Source organism: Brachycentrus maculatus, unplaced genomic scaffold (genome assembly GCF_059751285.1).
Source record: "Brachycentrus maculatus isolate JH-2025_06_01 unplaced genomic scaffold, ASM5975128v1 h1tg000199l, whole genome shotgun sequence".
NCBI classification, from domain to species: Eukaryota; Metazoa; Arthropoda; class Insecta; order Trichoptera; family Brachycentridae; genus Brachycentrus; species Brachycentrus maculatus.
Window position 1 is genome coordinate 1243575 of NW_028280950.1, and position 17700 is coordinate 1261274.

Genomic DNA, 17700 nt, shown 5'->3' on the forward strand with positions numbered 1-17700 from the left:
TGAGTGTGTTTTGTTTTCTGGCATTGTTCGTTTTGTCAATATTTAATAGGCGTTATTAAATGACATGTGCATTGTTAATGATCACGGTTTACAGTTTATTTCCATATATAAAAAAAACATGTACGTGTATACTTATCGCGCTATTTGAAAATACTGGATGTGCATTTTTTTCAGATCTTCTGAAAATAAATAAATAATAAAACGTTTTTCATAATCGTTAACAGTTGTTACAATAAATGAACATATTATTAAAAAAAATAATAGTTTCACAGATATATTATAATACGTTTCTGTTTTAAAACTTAATATTTTACACAGTTTGACTCTTGCGTACCTACAAAAAAAAACACCATCGAATATTTTAAGGTATTTCAATATCATGAATATACATCGAATATTTCATGAAATAGATTTTTAAATGTATTATTTTTACAAAAATATTATATGTCAAATCACCAATACTTGATTGTATAGCACTTGCTGGATGGTTCAATTATGTAACCGATTATAAACTGATTTTTTTCTTGATTGTTTGACGATTATTTCTATTATTTGATTACCAAAGGCACCTATCTTTCATGTGATTGGCTGTATCTCGCAGTATTGTTAATTCTTAGTCTCTAACAGTGTGTTATGAATATGTTTCAGGATCCTTCTGGGGCTACATCGAGAGCTTCCTGTTCTGGCTGCTGCAAGATCTGGGCGGCTCTCGCAGCCTCATGGGGGTGACCATCACGGTGGGTGGCATCGCGGGCATCCCGCTCCTCGTGCTATCTGGACCCATCATCCAGCGCATCGGACACGCTAATGTACTCTTCATCGCCTTCATCTTCTACGCCATCAGACTTTTAGGTAAAAAAAAGGCTTTAGGAACAAACGTATATTTGGATTTTTTTATACAGTCCCAACTCCCTAATCCGAAAGCTCCGTAATCCACACACACTCACATACACACATACACTCACACACACCCACCCTCTCTTCTGTTTTTATTTTTAATCTTTTAATGTTCAACACTATTCAAAACATAAATGTGGAATTATTTAATTGGCTTTTATCATTTTCAATGTAAATATTAAAAAAAAAAAATTATGTACAAACTGTATAATTTCCAAACAAATAAAATCAAATAAAGTAATCCGAAACGCGCTGTAATCCGAACGATGCCATTTTAAAATATTTTACCTTCTGGAGCAGTGAAAGCTTTCAATATACAAAGCTATCAACTGAGCTGAAGAAGTCGTTCAGAACACTGGGAAATTGATGGTTTTTAGATGAATGCGTGATTTAGCCCTTGAACACCAATTCGTTGGTTCAAAAGAAAATGTCTGATTTTTTCAATCTTAAATAATTTAAAGTTTTTCTTAAAAGTACTAAAGTAAAAAAAAATTGGTAAAAAAAAATATTCTCATTTTACCAGGATAATATATTTTTTTGTTAATCAAAGCACATTGAGCAATGATCCATTTTATAAGAAGACGGTAGGTACTTATGTACATACGTAAACATATTATTTTATGACAGTTTATTGCTGAAGGTGGTTATCAGGTATCTATACATACATCTCTCTGTCTCTTTAGCTATGCAAAATGAATAATCGAGGCTGGCTATTCCGGTTTATTCTCTAACACTCCCAGAACGTGATTTTCTTCTTCCCTCTACATTAATTTTTTTCATACAATAATTATTTAATAATATCGTTCATGTCGTAGTTTGTGTTTAACGTGTCCCACAATCTTACTTGTAATAAAGACCATGATTGTACTACAAGTGATATCGTGGTCGTAAAGCAAATCCCTATCTGTCCAAAGCCAGGTTATATTTTTTAAGTATCTTAACATAGATGAAAAAGACTAGGTATTTACAGGGCTAATGACAGATTATAAGTCCTGTAAATACCCTGACTTCCATATTTTTCTTAATTTATATTGAGATGTCAAAAAATGTGAAGAATAACTCTCAAGTGGAGAAAACCCAGATTTAAGAACTGTTATTTGGACACAAATTTATGAGGCGAATGTAAGTGGAAAAAGGAGCAGAGGAAGACCGAAAAAAACATGTCACGATCAGGTATGCCAAATACTTGAAAGTGGTCAGGTGAGGAGTCGTAACAATCGGCGGGTATGTATGAGGAGATGCATGAACGTGGAAGAGGCGAGGAATGTTTGCAAAGACAGAGTGGTGTGGCGTTCTATTCTCTCTGCCTACCCCTGCGGGGAAGCGGCGTGATGGCAAGTTAGTTTTTTTATATTTTTTTTATTTGGACACACTCAAAACGTAGTATTATTCTATTCGACAGGATACCTATCTATTATTTTAGCAGTTCATTTCTACTTCACATTGATCGTATTCCTCCCCTCCCTTTTCCCTCTATTAGGCAGGTTATTAGGGTGCATATCGCGGAATGCATCATATTTTGTTCTTTACAGTCTCTGACAATGTTTGTTTTGCGTTATTTCTTCTATAGCCGCTTTATCTGCCCACCCAACTGAATGCGACGTAGTTTTGTATCATTATTACGTTTTCTTTTCTATAGTCTCGAACTAGTTTTTCGTTTACTCTTATCTAGTCACATTTCTGCCCAACTGAATGTGATGTAGTTTTGTATCATTACTACTTTTTGTTTCCTACAGTCTCCAATAATGTCTTTCGTTCAATCTTGTCTAGCCACTTTTCCTGCCCAACTGAGTATGACGTAGTTTTATACCATTACTACATTTTGTTTTCTACAGTCTTCAATAATGTCTTTCGTTCAATCATGCTTAGTCACTTTTCCTGCCCAACCTACTGAGTGTGACCTACTGAGTTTTCCATAGTCTCCAGCAATGTTTTTCGTTTACTCTTCTCTAGACACTTTTACTGTCCATCCAACTAAGTGTGGCGTAGTTTTGTATCATTACTACGTTTTATTTTCTAGAGTCTCCAATAATGTTTTTCGTTCACTCAGAGGAGTTGGCTGGGCAGTAAATGTGACTAGAGAACTAGCCACATTTTCTGCCCAGCCAACTGAGTATGTACAAGGTAGTTTTGTATCATTATTACTAACAAGTGAATACTCCCGTAGGATACTCCCTGATCTACAACCCGTGGATGTGCTTGATCTTCGAGTCGCTGGAGGGGGTGACGTCCTCGCTCGCCTTCACGGCGGCCGTGACGTACGCCGCACGCCTCTCTACTACCACTACGGACACCAGCATCCAGGGCCTGCTAGGAGGCATCTACTACGGAGTGGGTGAGTCGTCCATCACATTTGGCTATTTAACAAATATGCACATCGAAATATTGCATGATGTCGTTATTCGTCAGATAACGCAATCTAATAGTTTTCAAAAATCGATTTAATTTTTTTTCATATTATTTTTTGACATCTCAGCATGGATAAGATGTGGAAATCTGGGCATTTATGGGGCTTACAATTCTAGATAATCCATAATCCAGATTTGTGAACAAGTATTTGGACACACTCAAAATGTTGTATTTTTTCTTTCATTTTATTTAAGGTAAGGGTGCCGGCAGCTTAGTCGGCGGTTACCTGATGAAGGGCTTCGGAACAAGGCCCACCTACCAGATATTCTCCGGAGTCGCCGTGATCTCGGGCTGCTTCTACTACTTGTTCAACAAGCTGTTCCTCATGAAGAGGCCGCGAAGAGAGGCCAACGACATCTGCAAGAAGTCCTACAAGAACAAGGGCCCCGTCCCAGACCTGACCTTGAAGACAGGCAACGAAAAGTTGCCTCTGAAGGACAAGAACACCAATTTGTATTCTGAAAACGCTCCCGGTAAGAACGGGATGGGGAATATCTATAATATCAGCGATGATTTGGACGATAAGACCATTTTCACGCGGGAAAGTAGTCGCGCAGAATTGACGCAAGATGCCGTTAGTAGTTACGGCATGGACAATCCGACGTACCTGGATTCAGAGACGCCCTCTAGCGTAAAGAAGCGGAACAGCGTGGATGTGGAGCTCGAACGCGTGGACTGTAATATCGGTAATCCGTTTGAAGAAGAAAAAAATAGTAGAAATAGAGTAAAGTAGGGAATTTTTATTAAATATTGTTAATAAAAAATCTCTAGTTTACTCTATTTATGTCAAAAAGTATTACTAATTTGTATTGTAAATTCCCAATCAATAAATATTCCTGAAACTACTCATTTCGAGATACATAGGTTCGTATTTCGTTAATTAATAGTTTTTTATCTTCACTTATCCATACATTTTCATAATCAGTTTGTATGCAAACGAAAAAATTGTGAAATAAGGTGTTTTCTTTTAGAAAAAAAAATATATACTTATACTTACATGTAATAAAAGATTTATTTCATTGTTTTTTTGTTCAAAATGTGAAATTTCTTTATAAAAAAATTAATTTCATAATTTTTGAAGTTGGACATCTACTCCTAGATAGACCCAGAGTGGTCAAGACGTCTCCCAGTTCTCAATTCCTTATACTTCGTCTCGGGATATAGGACTCATACATCGTAATAAATAAATAATAAAAAAAATAGTGGGGATCATTGTACAAATCGTTTTAAATAAATTGACCATATGTATGATTTTAAAAATATTGATATTACTTACATTAGGTAGAGTTTAGCCACCCTTGAATGACAATAATTAATAACATTTTGATACATATCGCAGTCATACAGGAGAAAGTGACCAAGCGCATTTTTTACAAAAACGTGACCATTGACTCTTTGATATTTTACTAGCTTAATAATGCCCTGAAAAAATTCCAAAGGATTTTAAACTTGGAAGTATAATTATATTGACTTGTTAAAAATGACTAACTGAATTGATGTTTATTTTCTTGCCAAGCAAAAGTGACTTAAACGGCCCTCCTGAACATATTACGTTTTGTTAGTTGGTCACTTTCTCTCGTACGACTACGATATATTGATGAGATTTTTCATAACATTTAAAAATAGTAGAATATAACATTTATGACAATTATGAAATTTTCGCAATTGGAGAAACGTTCCATTAAAAAATTCTCAATATTGATATTACCTTGTTTTATATTTTTGTCTTGTCTTTTGTGTTATGCCTCGGTCACGATACGAGCGTCAAGTGTCAAGCAGCAAGCGGTGAGCGTCAATTATAAAAAGAAATGCGGAGGGTCCACGATGACTCCGACTATTGTTTTGTCCTTTGTGCTGCCGTTCGCCGCTCTGCCAGCTGACACTTGTATCGTGAGAAGTCCTTACAGATATAATTAAATAAATGTAATTTTATTCAATTATATTATTTTCTACTGATACCGTATTTCTTCAGTAAGAGTGAAATTCTAATATTAAAAAAAGATTTTGAATTTATTTATATGTTTATTTTAATTTAACAAAAAAGATAACTTTTGACAGCTCTCCAATTTTTTAACACGTCTGTAAGTAATTAATTATTTAGTTTTTATTAGTAAATGTAATCTAATTAGGTACTAAGAACTATGTTTAAATACGTTTAATATATTTGATGTATTGTAGCTTAAAGCAAAATGTGATTTTTTAATATATTTTATCTGATTTATTAAGTTTTTTAATGTTTAGAAAAATTCACTAGATTCACTTGAATTAATGCATACTTTTAAAAATGGTATGCAGCACTGAGAGTTTTAAATTAATGAAAAAATAGTCTTGTTATGTTACATTTGAATCGGTTCATAAATTTATAAATAAATTACAACTTTAGTTGAGTATAAACCAAAGCTTTGGAAACAAAGTTTTAAAAAAATATAGTTGAGAAATGAAATGTTTTTAATATAATTATAATCATTCTTGTTCCTACTCTGGTAGTAGTTATTTGTCAGACCCTAGACAAAATATAATAATAATAAAATAATAAAACCCTTATCCGCACCTCAATGGTGCATAGGGCACTGCGTCATATAAACGCAGTGTTATCTTGATCGTTTACACATGAAAGAAGGTGATCAGCCCTCCGCTTCAGGTACCAGTCCAGGGTAATATTGAATAAATACGACAGTGAAAAAATCACTAATATTTATTTTACCACCCTTGGGAATCGAACCCGGGACCTCCAGAACGGTAGTCGAGCATGCTGACCATTACACTACGGAGGCGGACAAATACTACTTATATTTTGTATATGACTTGAAAATTAGGTAATCATTACTTAAAAATTATTTGATGAATTTTCTCTAAACTTTGAAATTCATAGAATATATGCAGATCTGTGAAGCTAATCTTTGAGTACAAATTTATGCATTTTGTGCCATGAATTAAGTAAAAACAAATATATTTGAAAAAATATAAAATTCTTTGAATGTTTTTCTTATTATTTTTCAGTTAAATAAATATACAATCAGTTTCATTTGAAATTTTATACGTAATGTTTTAATATTTCAACTATTTTAATAAAAAAACGTCTCTTTTATAAAACATATTGCACTGTATCGTATGTATTTTTATTGGAATTTATCGTAATAACGTAATTTTTTCAAAAATAAAAATACGTTTTTCATTAAAAATAATATTAAATATATCCATGAATTTTCAAACACGCTGGTAATAATGGCATTATTTTATTGTTGTTGATGTTGTATTTTTCCTTCAGACTTTTCAGGCCCATTACAGAGGCTTTCTTCAGAGCGCTACGTCGCGTCGTTAAAATGAAATAACACACCCATGAACCCAAAAAAGATACATTTTTTAGAAATTTTATTTGTATTTTTTCTATTTGATTTCAAAGATAAAAAATAAAACATATGCAAATATACGAAAATAAATGTTTCTTGTACTAATGAAGAAAGGTTCATTACTTGGCAATATGAGGACAAAAAATATATATGATAAAGATAATGTCCACATAAAAATACCTCCTATGCGACGATTTTTCACACACATTTATTAGTTCAATTTTTTTCAAACTTTTTAGTGATAAGTGTCAACTCTCCAGTTCTTAACATCAACCAAATTAAAGTCTTTGATAAAAATAATCCTCCGACGTGATGATATCTCATTATTGTAGCATTTTAGATTTTTATTTCCCTGTGCGTTATTCAAATGCAAATAATGTTGTTATTTCCAAAGTTATTTGTAATTTAAAGTGTAAAAAATTTAAATTTAAATAAAAATAATTGAGATACGTCCCTTTATTTGTTCCTTTAAAAAGTTTTTTCATTTTTCTTTAAAATATGAATTTTTGACGATATGTAGATATCAAATAAGTAAAAAAAACTCTTTTTAAATAAGTTTTCGTTATATATTAACTGCAATAAAGTTTTACGTTATCTGAAAAAATTGTAGTTGGTTTTTTTAATCACGTCGTTGATATTTTTGTTAAGAAAAATATTTGAGATATTATAAGTATAAATTAGTAACTTAATAATAATAATAAAAATATTAGATATTGTTGTAAAACAAGTGTGTACAAAATACACATGCAGGGATTACTTACTAGTAAAGAGTAGAAAAAATAAAACAATGTATTTATTTAATATACCTTATTTGTAAATACTTAACTTTATGATATTTTATATTTATTTTATAAAATAGTAAATTTGACAAGTCAAATACAGTATATTTACATATAATGAATATTTTACTTATTATAAATACATGTGTAATAAAATCAACATTTACCTTTCATTCCATCCCTTGAAATCCATTGAAATATCAAAACATATTTATTATAATTAATAAAAATCAAAACACGATTTATGATTCGCCTGAATCAAATTATAATTTTAATAAAGAATCAACTTATTTTTAGTTAAAAGATTTGATCAAGAATAAACACTGGCACAGATTTTGTAAAATTTACTATTAGTTTGTTCATGTTGGATTCTGATATTAAAACTTAATCGTATACTAAATATTTGTGTCTTTAATATTTGTAGGATGGTTTCCGTCATCCAATTTTTATGGCTGTTTAAAAATTATTAAGTTTTAGATCCGAATAGGACCATAAGTATGTCCTAAAAATACACTCACTGTATAATAGAAATCCAAGTTTATTTACTAAATTTTAACGTAATTTTATTTCATCTGTTTTTTTTCGACACAGCTATAAAATGTCTTTATAAATCGTGGTTTGATTAATATAAATAATGATAAATTTAAAAAAAAACTACAAAATGAATACCAATTCAGTAAATAAATAAAAAATATTATTATTTATATGTTACTCTTTTTTATATAAATTACTACCTTTGTTCGTATAAAATAAGGAGTTTTCAAATGTTATTTATTAGATATTGAAATATGATTCGTTATCAAAATTAGCGATCTCCTAAAATATATAATTAGTCAGATTTATGACTATTATATGCAGTTAATATATTTCAAGAATAAACAAACCTTTAGATGATGCTAAGATGATAACAAATATAAAGTTTTACTTATGATTTGAGTGAAAAAACTAGGTATCTCGGCTCTATCTCGAATTATTTCTATTCACTAAGTACCTTTCAGTTCCCTCAAAAATGGCGTTAGTTGCCAATCTCGTCAAAGTGTGAAGATCTTCTTCCGACATTTTCCATCCTCCCAGAGATCTTCTGGCTTTGTAGTGCTGAGGGTACGTGATCTTGTGCCTCGCGATGGATTTAATAATCAACGCTCCCACATAAACTATAAAGTATACGCTGAAATACAGCGGCAAGTACCAGAGTTTCTTCCCTAAATAATAGTAACTGAAGCGGTTGGTAACTCGAGTGTCTTCTACTTCCGGAGCTGCTGTTGTGGTAGTAGTCGTTGTCGTATGATGGTGGTGATGGTGATGGTGATGATGGTAGTCGTGGTCGTCATGGAATTCTATCTCGTGGTGGTGGTGGTGGTCGTGGTCGTCAAATACCAGTTCTGGGTATTTGTCCGAATCCGGTGGACTGTCGTCAGATGGCGGAGCTTCGAACTTAAATCCGTCGGTATCTGAGGAACTGTATGAAGAAGGAGGGCCGTTGTCATCCGAGGAACTGTACGATGGCGGGGGGCCGCTGTCGTCTGGTGACGGATAGCTATAGGGTCCACTCGGAGGACCGGATGAATCGGAAGATTGATCGGGAGGGGAATAAGAAGGAACAGAGTCGTACGTTATGGAAGGTGCGTTCATATAGGGCTGCGGTGGTGCTGGTGGGGGAGGGGGTGGCATGGGGACCGGTGGAGGGGGCATTGACGGTTTAGCTGCAGGTTTACTCGGATGTGGGGGCAAGTACGGCTGCGCAGGGTTGTACCTGTCTTCTGCCTCTCCTGTGGCCGGTCTCAAGTTGGTGTCCATATTAGGGAAACCGGAGTCAGGTCTGCGATACGCGGAGTAATATTGATCCTTGTTCCCACTGGGATATACTGAGCCACCCCTGATTGTGCGTGGCTCATCCACTTTAATTTCGTATTCGGGTAGTTCTTTTCTAAAACACAAATAATCAATCATTTTGAATGAAATAAAGAGTCAATGATCTAAAAGGTACGATTCAAAAAGTATTCATAGCAAAAATAATAATTTAAATAACAAAGTTAATATTTCATAAAAACAATAAGGGAAATAAAATCTGATAATAAAATATAACGTATTGTTTTACTCACTTTGGCGTTGTTGCTAAATCGAGATCTCCCTTGAACCAGGCATTTTTATCTTCCACAGATATCGATGGAATATTCTCGATTTCTTCGACTCTGTAACGGTTTGGCGGAGATGGCGGTTTTGGTATTTTTCTTGAATCACTTGATAATTCTTCACTTCTAGATTTCGTAGTACTAGTTTCTAATGGTAACTCTGGATCGCCTTTCCACCACTGATCTTCTGAAGATATTGATGGGACAGTTTCAACGTTTTCAACTCTATTGCGGTCTAACGTAATAAGCGGAGCAGGCGGTTTTGGGGTTTGTCGCAAATCACTTAATTTTTCACTTTTTGTCTTCTTAGTATCCGCCTCTAATGCCTGGTTATATTTTATTAAATCCCAGACATCTTTTACGTCCATCACATTGTGTTTAAGAGGAGAACTTGTTGTGGTAGTTGTTTTTGGTGTAGTGTATACATAACCGGGAAACTTTTCTTTACTTAACATTTCTTTGACTGAAAGCATTCCTTCATTCTTGGTTCCATTTTTTGCTCCTCTAAACTCGGCTATGATTATATCTGGAGGTCCTTGGGTTGTAGTTCTTGTAAGTCTGACCGGATACCTGGTAGAATATTCTTGAAATTTTCGTATATCTTTTGGTAGTGGCGTCGGAAGAAAACCGGAAAAATCTCTAGCTTCGGACGACTCCGGTGGTTCCGGGGTTACAATGTAAACATCGGGTTTAAACTCTATCGCTGATTTTATAGAAGCGCCCGCCGAAAACTGAATGACACTCAAGAAAATAATTGCTACGATTGATTTGAATGAAACTCTCACTTTATGTGTAAAATAAGAATGATCCATCTTCGGTTGAAATTTCTTCACTTTCGAAGCGTGCGTGGGAAAAGCTGTCGAGGTAATGATGGAGACAAGTGCGCTCTGTCGAGGATGTGATGTTACCCCAATAACGAGTAGCGGTACTCGGAGCTGGCAGTCAATATCGGACGTTATTTTGTTTGATCACGACTCGTGTGTCCTAGTTTATGGGTGTTACGTATCGTTCCGATAGGACATTATGACATGTTACATTTTTTGTTAGAACTTTTATTATTTACTTATTCAATTGATTTCAATCTCGGTCACTGTTAATGAAAAAATAAAGAACACTAGCAGTAGTCATTCTATCAATTTGCACTTACATACATTAGGATTATTACTCTTCAATTTAAAAATAAATTAAATTATTTTATTTTGACGAGCTTCGTGCACGTTGGTTCTTTAATTAAAAAATATATCCACGTTCTCATTTCTTTATTTAAATAATATTTTTAAACCCATTTTTGTATGTTTAAGAATGTAAAAATACTGAAACAAATAGAATTGACTAGCAATGTCCTCTGACACTACTAGTGATAGTGTGTTACATATGAAATATTGATTTTAATTTTATCAGGGTGTGTGTGATGTATTTTTTCACTTATGCCCTAAGTGCGGACAAACTTCTAGAAATACATTACGAGATAGTCCTTAAATATAAAAAAAATACACCCAATAATACGTGCAATTGTATACTTAATTGTATGTTCAAAGGTAGGTACGTTTTTTAGGTATGTTTTATTCTCGTTATATTATTAAAGGTACTATTCATTATATTATATTTTTTGTTTAATGTCGTTGTACATGAAACATGGTATTTATCTGAAGGAGATAAGGATAGGCTGAATGCGATCGGGATGTGGAAGTATAGAAGAATAGTAGGGATATCCTGGAGAGATCATATCTCGAACGACAAGATACTACGAATAATCAAAGAAAGAAGGCACTTACTCTCGATTATCTCGAAGAGTCACATCAAATGGATCGGTCACGTGTTGAGATAGGAGGGTTTCCTGCACTTGGTAATAGAGGGTACGGTCGAGGGAACAAACGCCATAGGACCCTCACGCCGCGAATATCTTTGCGACTTGTACGAGGATGTGGGCTGTTCAACGTATGAGGAGCTCAAAAGTCCGAAATGGCGAAGAAGGTGTCATTTTTTGCTGCAAACCAATCTACAAGATTATGACCTCAGAAAAAGATCTTCTTCTTCTTTTCGTAGATCCTAGGGATCTGTTTGTGCCTCCGCATGTCGCTCTTGGGATGTTGACTCCCAGCTGTCTTTCCATCTTTTCGGAGGTCTGCCTTGGGGGTCTGCGTCCTTCAGGGATTCCTTGAAGGGCGATACGTGGAAGTCTGTTTTCTGTCATTCTATTTATATGTTCATTCCAGTATCGCCTTCGTTGTCGTCCCCACCTCACGATATCCTCCGTCATACACATGCTCCGGATATCGGTATTTTTCATAAAAAATATCATTATATTATTTTCTGTTTAAAATGACAATTTTGATTATCAAGGATTACAGTTTATCCTGAAAGATATGTGTTTAAATCGTGAAAAATATTAGGTAATTGGTACTAATGAGACCTAATTTAGGAATTCCAATTCCTAACAAAATGATCTGAGTGAAGAATAATTGTGATATTTGTCACTGTGAACGGTGGAGAATGAGGCTGTCTAAATAATACCATAGTTAAGTGAGGCGTCACGACGCCGGCTACGGGCGCCCGTTATGTGCCTACCATGTGTTATATGGGTCATAAGAGTAGGCAGACTAAACTAGACTAGATAATATTTATACGGTAAATTGGTATTATACCATATATGGTAATATAAATGTGTGGTAACCCTGCAAATAATAATTATTGGTGATTTTGTTGCGGATGTTGCATTAGTAAAAAAATGTTGTTAGCATATACTATGGAACGCAATATTATGGTAATTTTAATTCCTTAAAATGTTTTTGTTTTTAATGAAGGTATAGAAAAGATAAACATATAAAACTGAAATATATATTTTATAATATAATCAGTAGATCAAATAAGAATTTTTCAAATTTACCTAAATTTGTTGGTTCATATGTGGTTAAATATACGTAGGTAAATACTATAAATTGTGGTACATAATATTAAAAATGTATGCAATCAAAGTATTTTAAGATATATAAAATAATTTTATAAAAAAAAAATCGACTCCGCAGTCTAATAGTAAGCGTGTTTGGCTGCAGAGCTGAAGGAACCGGATTCGATTTCCAGGGAAGGTCAAAATAAATAGTGATTTTTATTCTGATATTTATTGAATACTGGTATCTGAAGACCTGGACTGATCACCTCTGCGGTATATAATTATCGGTCAAAACCATACTGTGTTTCTGGGATAAAAATCGTTGAGAAATTTCTCAATTAAAATTATTGGTTTAAGTATGTAGTTGCTATTTTTACTTTAAATATTAATCAATAAATTAGTTGCTATTTGATATTATGATTCCGATAATTTTTGAACTTCTGCTAGGTTAGAATGTTCATAAGATTTGCCGAGTTGTACAAATTGAAATTACTTATTTTAAACGTTAAAAAAAAGGACGAAAAAAGCCATTTTCCATTAATTCTATTGTTCATATTTTATTTGACAGAAAAAAAAAATTTTGACAACCCTAAATATCTACCCAGTTTGTTACCAATAACGACATGTGTAGGACTACGTAAAACTAGGGCAGAATTTAATGCTCATTACATTATACGTTATGTAAGTATGAGTGGTCATTTGAAGTGTGTAGTGGAGCTTCTCCACCTGATGCACGCAGTGAGGCTCCTGATGAACTGTGATTATTTAGCGCTTTCGTGAAATGTTTGCTTCACTCATTAACTCCATTACATGAACTCGATCACTTTGCAGACCATTCTGAACTTCAAATATATCAATCAGTTTCAATACAAACCTCAAACGCGACACCTCGAAAGGATACCGACATTTTGTCAGTTAAACTTGACCAAACCAAAGTATAGTTAAAAGCATTTATTTTCAAAACCCATCAAACGTTCAACAAATAATTTTCACATGTGGAAAAATTAAACAAAAATCTAATGGAACATTGAATGAGTTAATTTTTAAATCATTTTAAAAATAAAATATTTATATAATTTCTAAGGTCATGTCAATATCAAATCTGTCACATTTTATTCAAGACGTGGTTTTTTGTTGTTGATATTTTACAAGTAAAATAAAACTTTAAGTGGTTATTTTTTTATATTTTTACAAAGTGAATTAAAGTGAATAATAGCAATGAAAGCATTCTCATTTAAAATGTGGCTGCAGGTATTTTAAATATTGCCGATAAACTGTGTTATTTAAAACAAACATCATCTTTAAGGTAAATATTTATTATATTTAAATTTTGTACTGACATTTCTTGGTTGAACCACATTTTATGTAAAAAAACTATATAGTTTTTTTTCCATATATAATATTTATTATTTGGCTCGGTCTGATGGTTGTGGATAACTACGAAACCTGGTCGCTGGTCAAATAAAATATATGTGGAAAAATCTATATGGTTGTTATTTTATTATGTAAATGTTTATGATTAAAATATATTTTGATTTATTTACTTTACTTTTTTTCTAAATTACCATGTTCTCAAATATCAATATAAAAATCTGATTTTGTTATTTTAAAAGTATTTTAAAGTCAGTGCCTAAAATTTATGTTGACATAATTGTTAACTCAACCATTAGTTTACATAAAAATTATTTTCATTAATTTAATTCAATACTTTATAAATAATTTATACAGTTTTAAGATAATTTCATAATTTTCTTTTAGACCCAGTTGAAAATGGATAGAAAAATTACAGGGATAAGTAAAAAACAATTCATATTAATAAGCTTAGCGCTAATTCTACCTACATTACTACCTGTGGATAGTGCACCCCCTTCAACGGAGTCACCATTCCCTATTGCCACAGCCAACCCCTATATTCGAAAACCTCCAATAAGGTAAGAATTTCTTTCAAATGTTTACAAAAAATGTATATACTCAGGTTTCGTATAACACGGTTATATGGTTCCACAAAAACCTCGTGTAATACAAATCCGTGTTTTACAATGTTGAAGTTCATACAAAATTAAGATTTGCGTTCCACAAAAGTCAAAGATATTTTTTATGAATATGCACTTCTCTTTTATAATAAAAAATATATAAATTTATATATTTATTGAATTTTTAAAAAATAATAAATATAATTTAATTTCTCTTAATCGTAATCATGTATTTTATTTGTGGATATTTGTATAGTCTTCTTTATAATTTTTTTTTAAATAACCTTTTCTTTTTTATTATTTTTGATATAGTCATATTAAGAAAAGAAAAAATTTAAATAATGTAGCATTCATTCATCATCGCTATCACTTAATATAATAATTCTATATGTTTTACTCTTTTTTGAGATTGGATGTAAGTTTTTATTATCGGAGAAGTGCTCTGAATTTCTTGTGGTTTGCCTTAAAAAATTCGGTAATAAGCAATTGTCTGCTTTAAGCGTACAAATATTTACGTGTTTCCTTATAAGGTTCCAAAATCTGTTGTAATTCCGTCTTGAATTTCGAACTTCTTTCGATTAAAGGCTACTTTTCAATTAAAAATTCCAATTGAATAGCCAATTTCAAGCCCTCATTTATAGTTTTAAATGTGAAACATATAGCTACCTCGCTGCAACTGCTTTCTGAGTCATTAATTATGGCAGGTTTATTAAATTTTCTATTTATTCTTCCTCGTTCAACGAACGATCCTGCAATATTTCTTAAATATCATGGATATCCATGTCATTAAAACCACGACAAATTCAAAGTATTCATCTTTTATTGGTGGTAAAACATTTTCTCCACTTCTGACTACTTCTAGCCACAGCGTTTTCCGACAATAATTTAAAATTGATTGTTTTATTTCTTTAGTAGATGCTGAAACAATATCGACACAATTTCGAATAGATTTTTTAAATTAATTAATTTGTCATGAAACCGTGTTATAAAAAGCGTGTTGTACAAAAAATATGCCACAATTTATACATCCGTGTTATATAAAATAGTGTTATACGAGGTCCAAGTGTACCTATTTTAGCGCGCTCCTGTCGACCGCATTCATTCGAAATTTCATGCTGTGTGTTTTGCGTACAACAAGGCGTTTATTATATGTTAAAAATTTGAACACTTTTGGGAAGCTACGACTACAGTTCATTCATCTTTCATAATTTTACATGCGCTTGTATTTAATTTTTGTTATTTTCATTGAATTTTTCTTATGATTTAAATAATAGAAAGTAATTTATATTTACCTATTACTATTTTATTTTTCCGATACAGAGTCTAAAATAAAAATAGAATACAAAAATGAAGCTGTTGATACTAAAAAATGAGAATTAAGTCCAGTATTCGTTAAGTCGCAATTTAATTTTCTCTAAATGCTGGTAACATTTTACGTAAATTTTTTTTTTCTTAAAACACCGTTTTTGCACTGAAAAAATAAGTTTTTCTTCAAAATAATAATATGGTTTTAAAAAGAAAAGAGTAATTGAAGGGCAAAGAGTTATTTTTTTTATAAAAATATAGTTTTTATATATTCTAAAAAACGAAAACAAATTGCCAATATACTTTCAAAAACAAAATTCTTCAAAAAATTGGACGTGAACGGACATGTCACCTCTCCGGTAGAATGAATTCTGTGTTTGAGAATATCCCCTTGAAAGGTAGAATTGTGTTAAAGGGCAATATTCAAATCAGTATGAACAGTGTTACTTTTTGTACTGCCACTAACCAAAGTCTGATAAACATATGAAACGCCTTATAACAATTGTTATTATTTTTATGTGTATACACCAAACAAAAGTACAGCCAAGATGTGTTATGAGATATTTGATTACTATGCCGCATTAATGATCACCTTTAATAATCGATGTATTTTTATTAATTTCCTGTATTATAAATAATTTTGAAGCTGATTATATTCAATATTCATAAATTGATTATATTATATTCAATACTGATTAAAATAGCAAAAAAGGCAGTACGTTATTGAGATTTTTTTGTTTCATTACAGGCATAGTGAATCAGATTACTACGAGGATGATGACGACGAATCAACCCACCCTACGTCATCATTTCCAACCCTCAAAAACCCATTTTTTGCACCTCCACAGTTTCTCATTACCGTCATGAGAACACTTGTCGATGTTTTAAAAATCGTTAACCAAAAAAGAGCGGCGCACAATAATACGACAATCAGTTTAAATAGAGGGCTGAATATCACCGATAGTCACAAGAATCGCACTGAAGTTAGAAGAATATTCTCGAACGAAAGCAGTCACGAAGCAGCTCGAGGGATAGACCACGACGTGGTTTATGAAGATTACCATCATGACGTCACACCTCCGCCAGCGCCCACGACTGTCAAGCCAACTGAAGTCATGAAGCAGTCGAGATATTCAGATCCATGGGAAGGGTACTACGAGTTTATCATTACCGAAGGATCTTTCAAGTTTTGGAGCGCTTTTCAGGTATCCAGAATATTTATTCACATAAATTTGGTTACAATTGTCTTGGGATTTTAAAGGAATAATTGTAATATGAATAATTATAATTTCGAAAAACGACTACTTAAACTTTGATGTGTTACTTGAGCCCAGTACAAAAAAAATCTTTATTTGGTCTACAATAATGAACGTATCGACATGATTCATTGTTTCCCTGCAGGTGATACTTCGCTCACTTCTTTCAAGAACGTCATTAATCAAAAAAACATGATTTTTCAGGAGAACGTTTTCAAAGTTTAAAAGTGTAAAACAATGTATTAAAAATAAATATCAAGCCACTTATTTAACTTTTTACTGTGCAACAGTTCATTTTAGGTAAAACCCGAAGGTTTTTTCTCCATTTTAAAAATATTTAGTTATCTTTAAAAAATAATTAAACAATACCTTTTCTTTAAAATGCAAAAACAACACTTTCTGCCCTGTAGCGGGTAAATATTAAGTTAAAAATATGCCCCTATTTCTGGGATATAGTATATTTTCTGGGCATTCCGAAAACATACACAACTGTAAATTGACGATTTTTGATTTATGACGTTCTTGAAAGGAGTGAGCGACTTATTGTCTCGATACTTCGATCGATAACACGATCTATATATTTTTTTCTACTGGGCTTAAGTAACACATCACAGTTCAAGTAGCCCCTTTCTACGGTATTGGTATATCTGAGGTAAATCGAAGAGTGGCACAAGTCTGAAACATATACCACAGAGCTTGTGGCCCTCTT

At 32.5% G+C, this 17700-nt stretch overlaps 1 protein-coding gene and 1 long non-coding RNA gene across 3 annotated transcripts in view; one reads left to right on the top strand and one right to left on the bottom strand.

The window, feature by feature from the left end:
- LOC148307406 (uncharacterized) overlaps positions 1-5008 on the top strand; it is a 49145-nt gene extending 44137 nt beyond the window's left edge. For both annotated transcript variants that reach the window (XM_088263448.1, XM_088263447.1), the window contains exons 9-11: positions 649-852; positions 3065-3232; positions 3501-5008. In XM_088263448.1, coding sequence (XP_088119574.1) covers positions 649-852; positions 3065-3232; positions 3501-4039 — 911 coding nt within the window. In that variant the 3' untranslated portion in view covers positions 4040-5008. The remainder of the gene's footprint in view (positions 1-648; positions 853-3064; positions 3233-3500) is intronic.
- The window catches only part of LOC148307404 (uncharacterized), a 164124-nt gene that overhangs the window by 71983 nt on the left and 74441 nt on the right, over positions 1-17700 (bottom strand). The window lies entirely within an intron of this gene.